Source organism: Nesoenas mayeri (genome assembly GCF_963082525.1).
Source record: "Nesoenas mayeri genome assembly, chromosome: W".
In the NCBI taxonomy this organism is placed as follows: domain Eukaryota; kingdom Metazoa; phylum Chordata; class Aves; order Columbiformes; family Columbidae; genus Nesoenas; species Nesoenas mayeri.
Genome location: NC_137553.1, coordinates 11,601,348 through 11,621,636, shown reverse-complemented (window position 1 = coordinate 11,621,636; position 20,289 = coordinate 11,601,348). Strand labels below are relative to the sequence as shown.

Here is a 20,289-nt window from a genome sequence, read left to right as displayed (position 1 = left end):
TGAAAATGTTATCCAAAGAACGCACAACTTTAGCACTGTATAGATTGGTAGGTTTCCAAGCCTGGTAGACGATGTACCTATTTTATGAATGTCTGTAGAAGATAGCGTTATCTGCAAGGAAGAGAGAGTACATGCAAGACTCAGAGCACAAAAATAAAAAGTATGCTTCATTTCAATGCTCTTTATATTTAGAAAGCCAAGAGTTGTCTAGAAACCTGAGTTTATCAGGCTGCTGCCATCCTCAGCTAAGAGTTAATGAGAGAATTCAGAAGTACCAATGGGAAATATTATATTTAATATGTTCAGATGTTTAGGGCAGCCATGCATTGTCTTTTTCCTAGCACATCTTATTTTTCTCCCAGTGGAGTCCTTCCATGAATTTTTGTTGAATGAGATCTCAGTCTGGTAAATTAATGATTTTTTAAAATTTTTTTTTTTAATGTACAAAAGCATTAGGGGTTGGATAGAAAAATGAGAGATTTGTTGCAATATAGTGAGAGGATGGAGGACTCTGAACTGAGAGGTTGGGGCTTTTTGGGAAGGAGGAATGAGGAACATCTGATGGGCATACATGGGCATGGTGCTTTGAGATAGTTTGTTACAAGGTATAGACAGCTCTGGATCAAAACACAGTTGATGGGGAGATATCAGGACCATCTTCTGTTCCAAAATGTCATAGCCATAAGTGTACAGAGTTGTATATGACAAAAGTGACTGGGAATCCCATATTGGAGAAGAAGGGTTGCAGTCTTATAAAGAAAATATTTGGTGATTATTTTAGCTAATGTATTTGGAAGAGATGACAGTAAAAAAAAAAAAAAAAAAGTGATACAGTTTGTCCTTTAAGCTTAAGAAGTGAAGATCTTCGTGCTGTGTTTTGTTATATAAATTTGCCTCCACTGAGAAGGAAAGGGAGACACATGGGAAATAATATACTCGTTTCTCTTGCACTTAATAATTCCCTCTACTCCAAATCTAAAGCCACCTTGCTGATTGATGTTTTTTAATTGATTTTTTAAGATGGACAATAAAAATGTTCTGGTTTCTGTAGTTTTTACTTAGCATGTTAATCAGGCACTTTTTTGTTTCCTAAAATGTATTCACACTGTAATTATCAAGTGTGGAAGCTTTTGTAAAAACAAGACCCAAGCTTTTTTCTCCATTTTACTCCCTTCTTCTTAGATTTCTCAGACAGCAACGGTAATGAATTAAAATTAGAGAGCAGTCAAGATTCACGAATTGGATTGAAACATGACTTTGTATTCTATTTGAACAATAATAGATTACTTAAAAGACTGGATAGTAGAAAATTTAATAATAGCTATTAATATGTATTGCTAGGGAAGAGTATTACAATTTTTTTACTGTGAATTACTTTGTAAATTGACAGCCCATGAGAATGACCATAGTCTTATAACTTGGTAGCAACATGACTGAGCTGCCAATGCAACAGGGTGGTACAGCAGCAGATGCTCTCCAGTCTGTCAAATTAGGTATTTTCAGCAAAAGGAGAGGTGTTAGTGTCACTGCACATGGACTTGTGAGATTTCTTCTATATCTTTCTTCCATGTGTTTCTGATCACCCAAGAAAGGTTAGTTGGAGCAGTTGCAGGGAGAGCTACCACAATGATGCTAGGAATAAGGCCTGTTTTACAAGAGGATTTGAAGTAGTTTCAGCAAATAAAATGAAGGCTGAGATGATACAAAATTGCTCTCCACAAATATACTAAAGGGAATAAATATTAGTTAAGAGCAATGTATGTTGCTGTTCAGTGCTGGCACAAGAACAAATGGTATTATCTGATTGTGAATACACTGGAAATAGGGAAGAAGTTTTCTGGCAGTTAGGAGGAAGTATCTGGAACGGACTTCCAACAGGAGTAACAAGCAGAGTTTTGTGGAAGCTTTTCTTTTGTTTTGTTTTTACAAAAGCGGAGTAAGAACAATAACATGGAAAATATGTTAATAACTCAGTCTATGAAAGCAGTTAACTTTAGATTTGTCAGAAAGCATTCCATGGTGGTGTAAAGCTGGATTTGATAGCCCTCAGTTCTGTATTTCATGTTTGGCTATTTTTCTGTTAATTCTGATGCTTCTCATTTTAGTACATGGTTATAGTTCTTGTCAGAGGCTTTCTGTTTTTATCCATTATATCTTTGTTTATCTGTGTGTGGATTTATAGATTATACTTTTCTGCCATAGAACTGTTAAGAAATCTAAGTTCCTGCTTAAGTTCTTCACTTACTATGAATGAGACAACAAAGACCTTAAACACTCTTAATAGAATTAGGGCCAGAAAGAATAAATTATTTGCTTAAGTTAATGGAGGAAGTTGTAGCATAGCAAGAAACTGAACTCTGATTTCCTCAGTTCTAGTTATTTGTCCAACTGCAAAATGTTTATTTCATATAATTATTTTCTAATTTTAAAGTTCTATGTGTTTCACTATATTGACCAGCCTGAGACCTTTTTTTATATGCATATCATCTTGAGTAACATCGCACTGTACATACAAGAGAAGCATGTGATCAGGCCTAGTCAGCATGGGTTTATGAAAGGCAGGTCCTTTTTGACCAACCTGGTCTCCTTCTATGACAAGGTGACCCACCTAGTAGATGAGGGAAAGACTGTGGATGTTGTGTACTTGGACTTCAGTAAAGCCTTTGGCACCATATCCCACAGCATTCTCCTGGAGAAGCTGCAGCTCATGGCCTGGATGGGTGTACTGTGATGGATAAAGAACTGGCTGGATGGCTGGGCCCAAAGAGTTGTGGTGAATGGAGCCAAATCCAGTTGGTGACTGGTCACGAGTGGTGTTCCCCAGGGCTCAATACTGGGGCCAGTTCTGTTTAATGTCTTTATCAATGATCTGGATGAAGGGATTGAGTGCACCCTTAGTAAGTTTGCAGATGACACCAAATTGGGTGGGAGTGTTGATCTGCTGGAGGGTAGGAAGGCCATACTGAAGGATCTGGAACGTCTGGGCTGAGGCCAATTGCGTGAGGTTTAACAAGGCCAAGTGCTGGGTCTTGCACTTGGGTCATAACAACCCCAGGCAGTGCTACAGGGGAGAAGTGGCTAGAAAGCTGCCTGGAGGAAAAGGATACAGGGCTGTTGATTGACAGCTGGCTGAATATGAACCATCAGTGTGCCCAGGTGGCCAAGAAGGCTAACAGCATCCTGGCTTGTATCAGGAAGAGTGTGGCCAGCAGGACTAGAGAAGTGATCGTGCCACTGTACTCGGCACTGGTGAGGCTGCACCTTGAATACTGTGTTCAGTTTTGGGCCCCTCATCATACAAAGGACACTGAAATACTAGAGAGAGTGCAGAGAAGGGTGACAAAGCTGGAGGAGAGTTTGAGGGAGCATGGACTGTTTTGCCTTGAGAAAAGGAGGCTGAGGTGAGACCTTATCACTCTCTTCAACTACCTGAAAGGAGGTTGTAGCATGGAGGGTGTTGGTCTCTTCTCCCAGGTAGAAAGTGATAGGACAAGAGGAAACGGCCTCAAGTTGCGCCAGGGGAGGTTTAGATAGGATGTTAGGAAAAAATTCTTCATGGAAAGGGTTGTCAGGCATTGGAACAGGCTGCCCAGGGAAGTGGTTGAGTCACCATCCCTGGAAGTGTTTAAAAGGCATTTAAATGAGGTTCTTAGGGACATGGTTTAGTGCTAGACTTAGGTTATAGTTGGATTTGATGATCCTGAGGGTGGGTCACCTTGTCATAGAAGGAGATCAAGTTGGTCAAACAGGACCCGCCTTTCATAAAGCCATGTTGACTAGACCTGATCATATGATTCTCTTGTATGTGCCGTGTGATGTTACTCAAGATCATCTGCTCCATAACTTTCCCCAGCACCGAAGTTAGACTGACAGGTGTGTAGTTCCCCGGATCCTCCTTCCGGCCCTTCTTGTAGATGAGTGTCATGTTAGCCAACCTCCAGTCAACTGGGACCTCCCCAGTTAGGCAAGACTGCTGATAGATAATGGAAAGTGGCTTAGTGATCACCTTCGCCAGCTCCCTCAGCACCCTTGGGTGTAGAGAAGAGAACACTACTTGTGCTCCTGATTCCTTGACCATGTGTCAAGGCCCTGAAGTCTCTCTTGATTGTCTTTAGTTTTCCCTTTTCAGTTTCATCACTGCCTACCTGAAAAATTATTAGTGAATAACAGTCTGAGGGCCTAACCAGGGCAGGAAGTTTCCTTTTTACATCTTTAACCCTGGCCCCAGGGAGGCAGCAGACATCCCTAAAAAGTGGGTCTGGCCTGCATATAGGGCCTTCTGTTCCCTTTAGAAGGGAGTCTCCTACAACCACAACCTGCATTTTTTCCTTTGTGGGAGCTGTTTTGATGGAGGGTGCAGGGTGACATCCTCTGCAGCACCTCCAACTCAGTGGAACCACTTCCCTCAATGTTGTTTGGTTCCACTTGCAAGGCCTCATACCTGTTTTGCAAGGGAACCTGGGAGGGTGGGGTGGTCACAGCAGGGACCCTCCTCCTTCTGCACCAGGCAGGAACTTGCTGCCATTTCTCCTTATTCCTCAAGTCCCTGCATTCCACATCCATAGCCTCATGCCTGTTGGACAGAGGCACCTGGGAATATGGGATGGGTAAGGGGGTGTTTCTCCTGCCACCCCAAGTGTGGACTTTCTTCTATTCATCCCTTTCCCTTCTTCAGTCAGGCAAGGGGAGGATACAGGAATCCCTTGATCTTCATATCTTGCTGGTGGTCTTACCTGCTCCCAGGCAGCCAGAGCTTGATCCCACCAGTGGATTTCCTTTTCCAGCTCCCTGATACTTCTCAACCTTTCCACCTCTTCTCTCAGCTCTACTACCAGGCTGAGCAGGTCATCTACCTGCTCACACCTCACACAACTGTTTTCTGTATTACAACTCCATACCAGTGAAAGGCTCTGACATGCTCTGCAGCCTGAGGTCTGGGTGGCTGCATGTTCCCAACTCTGTCTGAGTTGCCGCCTCGTTCCTGTTGAGTGCAGAATACTTGCCTTTGCCCTGAGTGGATACCATAGTCAGCTCCTTCTGCAAGGGTGACAACAACCAAGTGAGGTAAATCACTTGAGCTTGCCGAGCTTGCCCTGCCTGCACTAACTGCTGTGCTAACTACTTCACTCATGATCACCTGCCCTCCCTAGGAGGGAGTTTAAATCTCCCCCAGTTGCTCCTGGCAATGCCCCTTCCATGTCAGCCCCTCTTGCTAGATTAGCCACTTTCACGGCAATTCTTTCTGCAGGACTGCAGCTCCAGGATCTCCTCCTTTTCTCCTCAGTCCATGCCCAGCCTCAGTTCTTAGCATAGCTGCTTCTGTGCACATCAGTTCACCAGGTTTAAATCTGCCACGGTTGCTCTCTAGCCACTGCTGTGCTCGTTGCTTGCTGCTGACTTGACTAGATACTTGACAGTCATGCCAGCTCTGTCTACCTGTTTCAGCCAGCAGAAATGCATATCCCTTTTGGTGTATTACAAAAATATACTACTTGATATGCTGGTGAAATAAGGAACAAGAGGCCTTTGCTGCTTCTTGATCCCAATATCCTGCAAGGATTTACAATCATCACTCTTTCCTTCTTGGCAAGATATGAGAAGGCAGCATTCAGAAATGAGCTCAATGTTATAGTGAATGCTTCACTCAGGAAGCTAAAAATGATGAGTGTTGTTGATACAACTATTAGTGATTACCTCCTTTTCAGGCCTGTATTGCTTTGAACGATTACCTTGAAGTTACCCTCCCACTGCAGCCTCTGAGCAGCAGCAGTGACTGGGAGGTCAGAAACCTCCTAAGAAAGGATTTTTGATGTTTTATTGTCTAGTTCTCCTTTCATTAAATTCATATTAGGTTGTGGCTCATAATTGCTCATAAGCTAGTGGGGCTCATTGACAGAGCTTTAAACTAGATATGATGGGGGATGAGGACGATATCAGCTGTGGGACAAGATACTAAGGTTAGAGGGATAGGGTGCTAGCAAGGACCCTCAGCTGGTGGCCTCAAGATGTGTTGGCCACACTGGAGCACACTTGAAGTCTTAGGGGGACAAGCCAGGGGCTCCTGAGGTAATAGAAGCCAAGAGGAAAACACCAGTGAACTACTTCAAAGGAATTAAGGGGTGTTCCTCTAAGAATATGACGCAGTCGACAGCCCAGCTGAAGTGCCTTTACACCAATGCAGACAGCATGGGCAACAAACAGGAGGAGTTGGAAATCACTGTGCTGCTAGAAAGCTACGACCTAGTGGCCATTAATGAAACTTGGTGGGACGGATCTGTCCTGTCCCACCAGGCGGGATTAGGGATGAGTTAACTCTGAATGTGACACGCCCTGTCTCACCAGGTGAGATCAGGTGTGAGTTAACTCTGGGTATTTCTGCACAGTAATGCGAAGTGAATGACAGACAATCACTCAAGAGGTCCAATTAAATTATTAATTTACTTAAAGCACTTGGTGGAATACAAATGACAGCAATTAGTGACTTGGCAAAAGTATATTATTATATTACAAAATGTAACAAGACTTTAGCAGCAGAACTTACAATGATATTACCTTTATATGTTCAAAAAGAAGGAAAAGAGAGAGAAAGAAAACTAAGATATCAGAGAGAGAGAGTAAGATATCACTGCACCACAGGTCGATCGGTCGCACGACATCCTCTGGAGGGGGCTGGATACGTTGAAGATTTTGGTACACACATCACCACCTCGTGTCACGCATGAGGTCGTTTCATAACCCAGTTCATTTACATGCAAGAATAGGAGAGAGTGGTTCATCTCCTCCCTCTGTTAGCTCTTCATGCTAATTAGGAAGGCTCTTCTGGAAATAGGTCTGGGGTTTTCAAACTAGGGGAAAGTTCACAGTACTGACCAGAAGTGAGTTGTTTTGCCCATCAGGGGTAGCTGTTAGTTTGTGGTTTCTTCTGGTAATTGCCCGACAGGTGGTTCATCTCTATCATCCCGATTAGGCCATGAGGCCTTCACAGCAACACTGTTAATTGCCTCTATCTTAAAAATCTATGTTTTGTTTCACAAAACCTTGGAAAAGACAAGGTATCTGCCTCCACAGTGTCAAGGTTTAAAGCAAGGCAGCAATAAACCGTGGCAGACACTCCCTGTTACCCTCCTACCTCCCGCCACCCCTTCCTTTAGATCAGAAAGATTATAAGAAAGATAAGGGGAAAGGAAGAGAGACTTAGACTTCAGGTTGGAAGGTTTTAACGGGTTTTACTAATTCTACGAATAAATAGAGAATATATACAAAATATACAAAGTATACAAAACCAATCTTGAATGCTCGATGTGGAGTTGGCATCACTCCAGCAGCAGTGGAGGTGGGTGTGCAGAGCTGGTGTGGCTCCAGCAGGTACAGGTCAGGCCCCTGGAAGTCATGGGCGGGACTTCACAGCAAACCAGAAACTGGTTGCAGAGATGCAGGGCCTGAGGCCTGTAGATCACAGGCAGACAGACAGGGTCCTCTCCAGATGCCGGCCATGGTCGAAGAGAGAGTGACCCTTGTGATCACCCTCTTATATAGGGGGTATGATAATTATGGAATGGAATACTCAGTTGATCCTCAGTTGGTCAGTTCTAGTCACCTGTTCCGTCCACCCCTCCTCAAACAGGCCCCTCTCACGACAAAACGTGGGAAATCTTATCAGTGTTTCTTGGCTATCATAGTAATAAATCTAAACATGAGCTTCTTTAGCATTCCTTTGATCTTCTTATCAGCACCGAGTACAGCATCCAAGGAAAAATATGCAGGCTAAAACTCAGAAAAGTACAGCCACCTAGAAGAACTTAGCTGAAAGGAAAAATCACTAAAAGAGAACTGGTCTTGTTTTTAGCAAAACCAGGACAACAGCCATCTATCTTTTCTGCCCAAAGTATCAAAAACTAGATGTTTAAGGCATAACATCATGCTTTGTTTTAATTGGGATGGGGGGGGGGTGCTTCAAGGTTGTCACAGGATCCCATGACTGGAGTGCAGCTATCTATTGCTACAGGCTGTTCAGAAAGGACAGGAAAGGAAGGAAAGGTGGATGGGTTGCCCTCTACATCAAGAGATGGATAGAGTGTGAAGAGCAAGCTTTGAAGAATAGCCACGAGCAGGTTACGGGTAAGAATCAGACACCAAAGCAACAAAGGAAACCTTGTGGTTGGTATCTACTACAGGCTGACTGATCAGGGGAGACTATTGATGAAGCCTTCTTACTCCAGCTACAGGAGGAATCATACTTGCAGCCTCTTGTCTTGCTGGGGGACTTCAACCACTCCAACATCTGCTGGAAAAGTAGCACAGCAAACTGTAGGCAATACAAGAGATTCCTGGAGTCCATTGAGGATAACTTCTAGGCCGGGTAATAGACAGGCCTACCAGGGGGGATGCAATACTGGACCTGATAGCCAACAATGCAAGTGAGTTAATCGTTGATGTCAAGATTGGAGGCAGCCTGGGTTGCAGTAATCATACGCTTGTGAAGTTTGCAGTCCTGAGGGATGTGGGACAGGCGAAGAGTGAAGTCAAGACCCTGAATGTTAGGAAAGCCAATTTCCAGCTCTTCAAGGAATAAGTCAACAGGACCCTTGGGAAACTGCCCTCAGGGACAAGGGAGCAGAACAGAGCTGGCAGATCTTTAAGGACGCTTTCCATAGAGCACAAGAGCTCTTGATCCCCAGGTGTAAGAAATTGGGTAAGGAAGGCAAGAGGCCAGCATTGCTAAGTTGAGACCTGCTGGTCAAACTTAAGGGCAAGAAGGAAATGCACAGGCAATGGAAGCAGAGACAGGTATCCTGGGAAGAGTATAAAGACACTGCTCAGTTTTGCAGAGATGGGGTCAGGAAGGCCAAGGTGTAGCTGGAGCTGAACTTGGCAAGGGATGCAAAGAATAGCAAGAAGGGCTTCTACAAGTATGTCAACCAGAAAAGGAAGGTCAAGGAAAGCATACCCCCCATGATGAACAAGACTGGCAAACTGGTAACAATTGACAAGGAGAAGGAGGCTTTTTTGCCTCAGTCTTCACTGGTTTGTGACCACTTGAGGAACATGAACATACATAAATCTATGGGACCTGATAAGATGCATCCCAGAATCCTGAGAGAATTGGCTGATATATTTGCCAAGCCACTCTCCATGATATTTGAGAAGTCATGGCAGTCAGGTGAATTCCTTGGTGACTTGAAAAAGGGAAACATCACACCCATTTTTAAACAGGGTAGAAAGGAGGACCTCAGGAACTACGGACCTGTCAGCCTCACCTCTGTGCCTGGGAAGATCATGGAACAGATCCTCCTAGAAGCTATGCTAAGGCACATGGAGGACAGGGAGATGATTTGAGACAGCCAGCAGGGCTTCACCAAGAGCAAGTATTGCCTGACCAACCTAGTGGCCTTCTTTGATGGAGCGACTATATCAGCGGAGAAAGCAAGGGCTACAGATGTTATCTATCTGGACTTCTGTAAAGGCTTTGACACAGTCCCCCACAACATCTTTCTCTCTAAATTGGAGAGATATGGATTTGATGAGTGAACTGTTCAGTGGATGAGGAACTGGCTGGATGGTCACATCCAGAGGGTAGTGGTCAATGGCTCAGTGTTTAGATGGACACTAGTGACAAGTGGTATCCCTCAGGGGCCTGTATTGGAACCAATACTGTTGATATTAATCTTCATCAATGACATAGACAGTGGGATCAAGTGTACCCTCTGCTAGTTTTCAGATCACACCAAGCTGAGTGGTGCAGTTGACATGCCTGAGGTGGCCACTTTGTGTTACATGGTTGGGATGTTGTGCAAAAAATTATTTTAATATAGCTAATGTTTTGAAATTGTTTATCAAACGTAGGTATATACGTTCATTACTTTTTTCCATAATGACTTGTTTACAGTTCCCTACCAGTTTGTGATTACTTCAATATGCATAATTAATGAGTAAGATAGCTTAAGGAGTAGAATAGATCAAAGTTTTGAGAGAGCAGTATAATCCTTGTTAAAAAAAAAAATTTTGGCCTTATGCTATATACTAAAGGTCACCACCTAGCTATTTTTTCTTCATCCTTTGTTTGCAGTCACATAATCTTGTCTAGAGGTAGAACCCTGTATTTGTCTCTATGAAACTGAAACCTGGTTTGGGGGTTTATTTTGGTTTGTTTGTATGTTGTTGTTTTTTGGAGGGTTTTTTTTTTGTTAGTTTTTTTGGGTTTTTGTTGTTTGTTTGTTTTTTGTTTGGTTGGGGTTTTTTTTCCTGTTTCTGTAGTTAGTTAGGATGGTTCAGATGTGCCCCAACATTTTTTTCAGCCTCTTCTAGTCTTTTTTATAATTTCAAGTCATAAAGACTTGTATTAGTACAAAGGAGTATCAGCAATAGTGTGGCTAGCAGGACTAAGGAAGCAATTGTCCCCCGGACTTGACTCTGGTGAGGCTGCACCTCGAATACTGTGTTCAGTTTTGGGCCACTCACTACAAGAAAGACATTAAGGTGCTGGAGCGCATCCAAAGAAGAGCAACAAAGCTGGTGAAGGGTCTGGAGCACAAGTCCTATGAGGAGCAGCTGAGGGAACTGGGGCTGTTTAGCCTGGAGAAAAGGAGGCTGAAGGGAGACCTTATCACCCTCTACAACTACTTAAAAGGAAGTTGTAGTGAAGCAGGTGTTGGTCTCTTCTCCCAAGTACCAAGTGATAGGATGAGAGGAAACGGCCTAAAGTTGCACCAGGGGAGGTTTAGATAGGATATTAGGAAAAATTTCTTCATGGAAAGGGTTATCAAGCATTAGAACAGGCTGCCAAGGGAAGTGGTTGAGTCACGATCCCTGGAAGTATTTAAAAGACATGTAGATGTGACACTTAGGGACATGGTTTAGTGGGACTTGGCAGTGTTAGGTTTATGGTTGGACTGGATGATCTTAAATGTCTTTTCCAACGTAAATGATTCCATGAAAGTCAGCACCGAATATGTTTTGGTCTGGTTTAACCTCTTTCTTTACATGCTTAAAATACCTTTTTGATGCTAAAGAGAAAATGTTTCAGAAAAGCATGCCCTCCAAGTGTTTATGAGAGTATATTCTGGTAATTTGTATATTAAAGTATCTTTTTTTCCTTTTTTTTTTTTTCTTTTATTTTTTTAGTCTTGCCAACCTGTAAAAAAAAAGCACCAAAATAAAGAAAACCAAAAAACATACAGTCTTTCTTGTTAATTTAAATATTCTTTTAATTGAACTGAATGCATAAATAGAGAATAAACTATAAAGGTAAATCAGTAGTAGTATTACAAAAAGTCTTTCACATTCTCTAATAATGTTCCAAAGTTATTGCTGTGCCTTTGGAATGTAGATATTAAGTAGCTTGTACTTTTGCAGTTACAGATTAAATGGATTAACCTTTCCAGCTGTGTTACACTCTTTTCATCAGGGAAAAAAAACCACAAACAAGCATAAAACCCAGCAGAGTTTAGATATATATAGATATATGCACACCCCTCCTCCTCTGAACCTGGGACAGTGTTTCTACAGAAACCTGTGCTCTTGTTGGAGCATTACCTGTATACAGGTCTTACCATTTAGAAACATTCAAGACAGCATGGCATTTCTTTCCTAGACAGGATCCCTGATCACAGTATGTCCATAGCTTTTAGGAGAACATAGCTTTTTCTGCAGTTCTCAGTGTCCAAAATTATGGGCTTTTCTATCCCTTCCCTCCTTGTTTTTTGTGTCTTTCTGCCACTACTGTATTATCTTGGTTGATGGCTGATACTCCATCAGCTGACCCAAGCAATGCTTGTGACAGCAAAGCTCCTGTCTGGCTCCACCCAGTAAGTCAAGCTGACTGATGCCTGGAAAGCCCATTGCTTTGGTGTTCTTCTAGCTGCAGTCACGTTCCAAACTGTTTCCTAACACTGCCCCCTCTTACACAGCCATGAGTCCTGTTTCTAACTGCACATCTGACCTTGTTCTAGTTCTGTCTGGTGCTTGTACCAGGCCTAATTTCATTGCTCGTACTGTCTGATTTTCTGGCCCTCAGTATTGGCCTATGAGCTTGTCTGTCTCTTCGCTACTATAAATTCCTACACATGCCTTTTCTTTGCAACTGATACTTAATTAATTTCTTTTTATATAATCTACCTTAACTTTGAGTGTCATGCTTCTTCCTGTCATCTATTGTAACATGTCCTGTTTTCTTTTTAACCTGTTCTTATTCGCAGGCAATCTAACAAATGCTTGTTTTTAAACTGGACATTACAGACATGAACATGAGTGAACCTGCTTGTGTATGCATAAAACTGTAACAACTTTATTAATATTTGTGCTTGCAAATTGTACATGCAGAAGGTGAACCGACACTTGTAAATGGGAAGCTGCCTAGTTGCCTAAACAGAAATAGGCAGTATATTTGTGAGTTATTGTCCATGTATACAAATACATGGAGTTGCACAAGAATTTTATGAAGTATTTGACAAATCAGTATTTCTTGCTACTTTTGTACTGGTATTGTAGAAGAAACTTTTCAAGCAGCTGTTACTCGTGTATATTCTTTTGACAGTTAAAAGTAATAGGTCTGGGTTTGTTTGTCTTGGTTTTGTTTCCATTTTATGTTTTTATTGTAAGTTAAATTAGCTTGGTTAAATTAGCTTGCCTGAGATGGGCTTTGTAATTTTTATTTTTCTAATTCTTAGTGCTGTTTGCTAAATGTGACATTATAAACTGTAAACTGATATTTGAAATTTATATTTTATAGATAACTTTTTATGTCTCTACAGGAGATGTGTATTGCAAAGCATAATGAAAAGATTCAGCAACATCACCAGAGTGATCACCATACTGTTCGGCTAGTAAGTTTGAGTTTTCTGCTGTTGTGTTTAACCTTTAGTTAATAGCTGGCTTTCCTCATTATACATTACTTAGTAGAACATTCGGAGTGACAGCTGTTTTAAAAAGATGGTGTGTATCCTTGACCTTTGGACCATGGATTTCTATATCATATTATGCTGGCAAGGGGGAGTATATAGCTGTGTTAGGATGACATTAAACCCAAGCAATTAAAACAGTTCATTATTACTAGATTCACACTGTAAGTGATTACTGCTAGGGTTAGGCTGCATGCAGTTTATCATGTGCACATAAATGATTCCGGACATCTCTGAGTACAGTGTCAGATATGCTGAAATGAGTGAAGAAACCATACACATTTATTCATATTGGTGCACACTTTCAGGAAGTTAGAAAAACAGATTTTTTTTTTTTTTTTTTTCAGTTCTTACAATAAGGCAAAGGAATTTGCAATGCAGATTGCAGTCCATTTATCACTCTCTTAAAAATAAGATGACAAAGCTGAAGAACTTTTTTGTCTCTGAAACATTACAGGGCTTTTTAATTATTTACTTCATGGAGTTGCCCACTTGCAATTTATAAAGAACCTTATGTTAACTTTTTGTCTTTTTTTCCTATTAGTAATTTGACTGAAAAATTCTGCTATTATTGTAAAATAGGTTTTAGCCACTGGTTTTCATGAAAAATTTTTAAAAGATAACCTCAAAGGTTTCCAAACCTGAAACCAGATAAGAATTGCAATTTCATTGTTCTTAACACTAACCCCCTCCCATCAACTCTAAACCCAAACCACCCCACTCCCCCCCACACCTAACAACCAAACCCAAAACAAACAAAAAACCAGCAGTTTGAGACTGCTTCAGGAAAATTTTGACCTGATTGCAAATGAAACATGCAGGTGTGGTGGTAGAACTCTTTTCTTCTTGCTATAATATTTTCTTTATGCTTCTCTTTTATCTTCTTTGCCCCATTGCTTAGTTATTTTCTTTTTAACACATGCTTCTAGTCCTCTTCTCCTTTTCCTGTTTACTGTCTTTACCATTTTTCTGACAAGTCCTTCTCTTCCTCTCCCTAAAATGTCTATACTTATCTCCCTTGCAATCAACAGAAGTTGGCCCTTTGTAAAGGACATCATATTTTTAATGATGATGATCATCACCTTTTAAAAGTAATACTTAATGCTGTGAGTCTTTTAAGAATTAAAGCTGCTGTTTCTGCTCAGGAGGTTTTCTATATAAGTCATCTGTTGTATCACTTTTCCTCATAACTTCTGAAGTTATACATACAGTGACTTTTGCCATCTGATAACTAGTGTCCACTTTCAATAAATTTGACTCAAGCATAGTGTTTTGTTTCAAAGATGTAGTAACTTGTGGGAGATTTGAGGGATTTTCTTGAGGTTGTTGTGTGGATGGGTTTCTATTAGATGGAGATTTATTTCTGAACTAGTCAGGCTCAAAGGAATTTCAAGGCCAGCTCGAAAGGTGAAAACAGGACCTGCTGTGGGAGTGAGGCAGTTCTACAATAACAGGGCCTCAACAAGACGTAAATCAACAGACCTATTAGCAGTGAGACTCAGGTGTGTGGACAGCTCGTGAGCATGGACAATATCCAATCAGCTAATGCATGCTTGGAGCGTGGATGCATGATCAGGAAATAACTGCATATATAAGGAGGCTTGTTTCTGTAATAAATGGCTTTGCTTGAATTCATATTGAATTGTGTGGAGTCCATGAGTTTTCACCGTCGCAGTAAGTTTGCTGAAGTTTTGTGAAAATGGATGATTATTTAAAGGAGGTGGATCCAAATGTGTGTTTTCACTGCAGTAAGATCCCCAAACGAGAAAAAATATAACTGTCTTAGCTGCAAGGAAGACCTTCAAACCTTTATTTAAAGATTACAGAAAATCAAGCTCAATGAAATAATGATAGCTTAAGTTAAATAAATACAAAACTTGAGTTTACTAGTGTAAATTATAATGAAAATGTTTACTTAATTTTCTCAATATTGACTTCAAATCCTTATGGCACTGAGTTCTGTGGCTTCTTGCACTGTAAAAAATTTAATATGACTGGAGAAGGCTGAGAGGGAATCTTATTTATGCTTATAAATATCTCAAATATGGATGTCAAGAGGATGGGACCAGACTCTTTTCAGTGATGCCCAACAATAGGATGAGGGGCAACGGGCACAGACTGAAGCATAGGAGGTTCCATTTGAATATGAGGAGAAACTTCTTTACTTTGAGGGTGACAGAGCACTGGAACAGGCTGCCCAGAGAGGTTGTGGAATCTCCTTCTCTGGAGACATTAAAACCTGCCTGGACACATTCCTGTGTGATCTGCTCTGGTGAACCTGCTTTAGCAGGTGAGTTGGACTAGGTGATCTCCAGAGGTCCCTTCCAACCCCAACCAGTCTGTGATTCTGTGTTTTAAATGTGCAACCTTGCAATTTTAACTGTCTTTGGTTTTTTTTTTTTTTTTTTTTAATGAGAGAAAATGAATACTGGTTTACTGTCTGGCTAACTTATACAATTTTAAATTTATTGGATTTGTTTTCAGTATAATATTTTCTTATGTCTCTAGTTATTTATCATCTTTCAAGGTAAAAAGTTTCCGGTCTTCAAGTGCTCCAGTTCCAGACTAAAATCTTTCTTTATTGAGCTTAGCATTTCTTCAAGACTATAAAACATGAAATGCATAATATTTTTTTAAGGGGAAGACAAAGGGCAAGTGTTGAAGGTCAGAGACATGTTTATTTGAGAAGTTAGGTAATTCCTAACAATTAGAAGAGTTATTTTAATTCAGTTTTGGGTTTTTTTGTTGTTTTGTGGTTTTCTTGTTTTGTTTTTTTTTTATGGTGCTAACCATAGCATTGGGTGTAATATTTACATGTTTTCCATATATTTTTTCAGAAGCGAGATCAACTACAAGATGAAGAGGAAAGAAAGAGCTTCTGGGTTAGTCAGGAAAGACAGAAAACACTGGACAAGCTGCGCACTTTTAAACAGGTAACAGAAGACAAGTTGCTCTTTTCTACCAATTTCTTTTTCAAAAGTAATTTTCACTCATTCCAGGACTATACTATGGAAAATTTACAAGAAAATATGGCATTGGTGTTAGCGAACTTGTCTGGCCGTTGTGTTCCCAGTGTTGTAAAAGCTTCTGTTTGCTGTCACATCTACACGTTATGACAAGACACATAGCAAACTTTCTGAAAAGAAGTATAATCTAAATGGTATTTCCCACCAAGACCATTATCTGACATACCCCTACTACCACTGACTGCAATAACACCTACCAAAACCTTCCCCTTCCTACTACAATATAAATATCAGAAAATGGATAGAAGATGGAATGGAAGGGAAACAATAGAGGGATGAAAGTGCAAGAAAACAGAGACTGTATTAATTAGTGAAGACTCTTGCTTTGTTTTGCCGAATACATTAAAAAACATGGATATGAGAAGTTTCTTTACTGTAAAGCTATCTTTCTTACCAGTATACTCTTCATATCCATATTGTTTGCAAAGCTTTTGAATTGCACAGCTTCTGTAAATTAAAGCAAATTTACTTATTTTAACCATCACCTGTTAATGAACCGACTTTATGCATGAACATGTTTATATTGATATGATCTATATTGCTTTAGGCCTGCCACAATTGTCTAAAATGTTTTAGACCTGCATTTCAGAAGCAGCTTTTACTTTTGCATAAAATGGCTATGGATGAAGCTAATTTGAAAAGATAAATATTGAAGCAGCAAATTTAAGACACACTTTGGAAATTCTCAAATTGTTTGATATTTTCAAGAGATACCTTTTTAAGCAGTATGATTCACATCTAAGGCCAGCATATTAAGTCAGAGAGGACTTTGCTGCAGAGGGCACCACTGACCAGTTTTAGAAAAGGGAAGCAAAAGGGAATTTTGATTTTTAGTTTTCAGAAGAAACAGTTTTGAATGTACAATCTGGTTCTTAGTGAAATCCTAACTTTAACCCATGTATATCCCTGACTAGACCAATTATATGTAATTTATGGCTCAATGAAGAATAAAAATTAAGAAAATGGATCATTTTTGCATAAAGATGACAATATATTTACCTTTTTGTTATGCCCAGAGCAAAATGAATGAAAATAGTAGATGAATTCTACTTGTCAAAAAGGTAAATCCTAATGACAAGTACTTAGTATCTAAAATAGTGTGTTGCATGTATTTATCTAATTGTAAATTACTGCTTTACTTTAGCGGTACCCTGGGCAAGTAATACTTAAATCAACCAGACTACGACTGGCTCATGCAAGAAGAAAATGTGCATCCAGCTCAGTGTCCTGTGTAGATCAGCCTCAGTCTTTGCCAGCAACCATACAAACCCAAGAAAAAAGTGAAAACGTGGAATTGGAAAATGCAGTTCAGCCCTTGTAAGTGCAGGAATCCACAAGCTTAGAACAACTTCAAGATATCTCATTACCTCCCAATGGTGTTACCTCTGAACTGCCTCATGTTAGTACTTCTCCACTCACCAGTAATGAGCTTCGACCAGAGACTGTTACTGTAGTACCACTTCCGCCCCATTTGGCTCCACCACCTCCACCTCTGCTTCTACCTTTGCCCTCCAAGGAAGATGATACCAAATCCTTAGAGAAAAGTGACAGCTTTGTTAAACATCAGAGTGAGGAGAAAGGAGTCCAGCACTCTTCCAGTGTCCCAAAAGTACATCTGTTTAACAGCAGTCAGCTAGTCAGTGCCAAGAAAAAGCTTAAGAAGACCGGTGATCAAGAAGGTTTACATAGGAGGAGAGGTAATGTTTTAATTTCTGTGTATTTAATTGAAATGCATATCAATTCCTATTTTGAATTGCTATATATAGAAGTGTATGCTGTGATTTATTTATAATTATTAATGGGAAAGTTGTTAAATCCTTTTCAGTTGACAAATGTTGGCAACTCAAATGTTAGGACCTGTACGACAGTGTGTGGTATGCTTGTTCAGTCAGACAAAAAACACTTGTGAAACTGATCCTATGATACGCTATCTAAAAAATGGAGCTAAACGTTGCCTAAAAGATTCTATCTTGTTTACAGCTAGCATTGCAAATATTATATGCTTCACCTGAGAGCACAGTGTTTTTTTTTAATAACAGAATTTTACATAATTTATGACCTAGTAAAATGAATACTTGTCTCGGGACATAGGAAAACTTGAGACTGCTTTCTTCAAGTTTTCTTCAAATTTTTATACAAAAATGTACAAACTATCAAGTCCCCTTGAAAGCCAAGTAAGAATATATACATTTAACTACAAGTGAGAATTAAATCTATAATCATTTAGCAAAGCGTGTTAATAAATAGTTAACAGATCAAAAACTGTTACAACTTCACTGTGATTCTGTGCTACTTGTTTTTAACTATTCATCCTTTATCCCATATATAAAATGAGGAGAATGGCAGCCACATTTGATGAACAAAATAATATTGATATTTCAATGAAACAAGCTATATTAGAACAAAGCTTTTATTTGAAAATCAGAGATGGGATTTCAAAAGCGCTTAGCTGAACTGTTTTACTGGAAGTCACTGAGAAAAAGTACCTCAGGTGGGCCTTGGTTTAGACTATGGTAATATGGTTGTAATAACCTTGGATTAGGTTGGTGCAAAAGTAATCGCAGTTTTGGACCATGAATTTTAAATCATTATAACCAGGCTCAAACATGTACTTATTAATCATAAGAGGAACCATTATGATCAACACATTTTTACCAATGAGAAATCAGTTTGTTTATTCCTGTAGTGTAAAAATCCATGCTTTGGGATTTGATGAACTCTTTGAAAGCATTTTCTGCATCCTGCTGGTTGTGGAAGCGTTTTCCATGCAAAAGGTTGTTGAGATGCTTGAAGAAGTGGCAGTCAGTTGGCAAGAGGTCAGGTGAATATGGCAGATGAGGCAAAACTTTGTAGCCCAATCCATTCAACTTTTGAAGTGTTGGTGGTGCGATGAGTGGTCGGGCATTGTTGTGGAGAAGAATTGGGCCCTTTCTGTTGACCAATGCCAGCTGCAGGTGTTACAGTTTTCAGTGCATCTCATCGATTTTCTGAGTATACTTCTCAGATGGAATGGTTTTGCTGGGATTCAGAAAGCTATAGTGGATCAGACCAGCAGTAGACCACCAAACAGTGACAGTGACCTTTTTTGGGTGCAAGTTTGGCTTTGGGAAGTGCTTTGGAGGTTCTTCTCGGTCCAACCACTGAGCTGGTCATTGTCGGTTGTCATATAAAATCCACTTTTTGTCACATGTCACAATCTGATCGAGAAATGGTTCATTGTTGTTGTGTAGAATAAGAGAAGCCGACACTCAAAATGATGATTATTTTTATTTTGGGTCAGCTCATGAGTCACCCACTTATTAAGCTTTTCCACCTTTCCAATTTGCTTTCAATGCCAAATGACCATAGAATGGTTGACGTTGAGTTCTTCAGCAACTTCTCGTGCAGTTGTAAGAGGATCAGCTTTGATGATTGTTCTCAATTGGTCATTGTCAACTTCCAATGGTCGGCCACTACGCTCCTCATCTTCAAGGTTCTCATCTCCTTTGTGAAACTTCTTGAACTGCCACTGCCACTGCACCATACTCTCGTTAGCATTTCCTGAGCCAAATGTGTTGACGTCGTGAGTTGTCTCCGCTACTTTACGACCCATTTTGAACTTGAATAAGAAAATCACTTGTATTGGCTTTTTGTCTAACATCATTTCTATAGTCTAAAATAAATATAAAATAAGCAGCAAGTAATAAATCAGTAGCAAAAAAAACAAAGCAAGAAAAGCGCATTAAAATTACGTCTAACATAACCACATTTATTTAAGAATGTATTCCAACATCAAATGGCAGATTTCAACAATGCAAAAACTGAAATTCCTTTTGCACCAACCTAATATTAAAAGTTCTATATGGCTCTGTCAGTTACAACTACAGAAAACATCTCTCAGTTTGCATTTTCCTTCATCCAGATAAAATCAAAATTAGAACTGTTTTCATTTATCAGGCAGAAACAAGGAGTGTTTCTTCTAGAATTGTCCTAAATGACTGAATTACCTTGAAACAACTGAATAGTTATAGAATTTTTAAGCTCTTAAGAGTCTTACAAATTGCAGGTACAGTGTCTTAAGTTCATTTTCAGTTTTGATGCTGCTGTGCTCCATGTTTATTTTTCTGTAGTCCTATTGTTTCTTTTTCTGATAACTATTTTATTTTTCAATTTAATTGTCATAGATTAGCCCCAGAACCCACCCTCAGCCGGCAGCTAAAACCACATGCTGCTTGCTCACCCCTCCACCACCCCTGGTGGGATGGGGAGGAAAAGCAGAAAACAAAAGGCAAAACTCATGGATTGGGATAAGAACAGTTTAACGAAACAGCGAAAAAAAAGTAAAAAACAAACAAAAAAACCAAACAAAAAAAACCCAATAAGAATAA

At 40.0% G+C, this 20,289-nt stretch overlaps 1 protein-coding gene across 1 annotated transcript in view; it reads left to right on the top strand.

Annotated features, from left to right (window-relative positions):
- Positions 1 to 19,157, top strand: part of LOC308051460 (junction-mediating and -regulatory protein-like) — a gene marked incomplete at both ends in the record, with an annotated part of 100,661 nt that extends 81,504 nt beyond the window's left edge. Inside the window, 6 exon segments of the mRNA XM_080361898.1 lie at positions 1,183 to 1,259; positions 12,750 to 12,821; positions 15,734 to 15,829; positions 17,067 to 17,240; positions 17,244 to 17,619; positions 19,153 to 19,157. Of these exon segments, the coding sequence (XP_080218024.1) occupies positions 1,183 to 1,259; positions 12,750 to 12,821; positions 15,734 to 15,829; positions 17,067 to 17,240; positions 17,244 to 17,619; positions 19,153 to 19,157 (800 nt within the window).
- Positions 19,158 to 20,289: the final 1,132 nt, after the last annotated feature.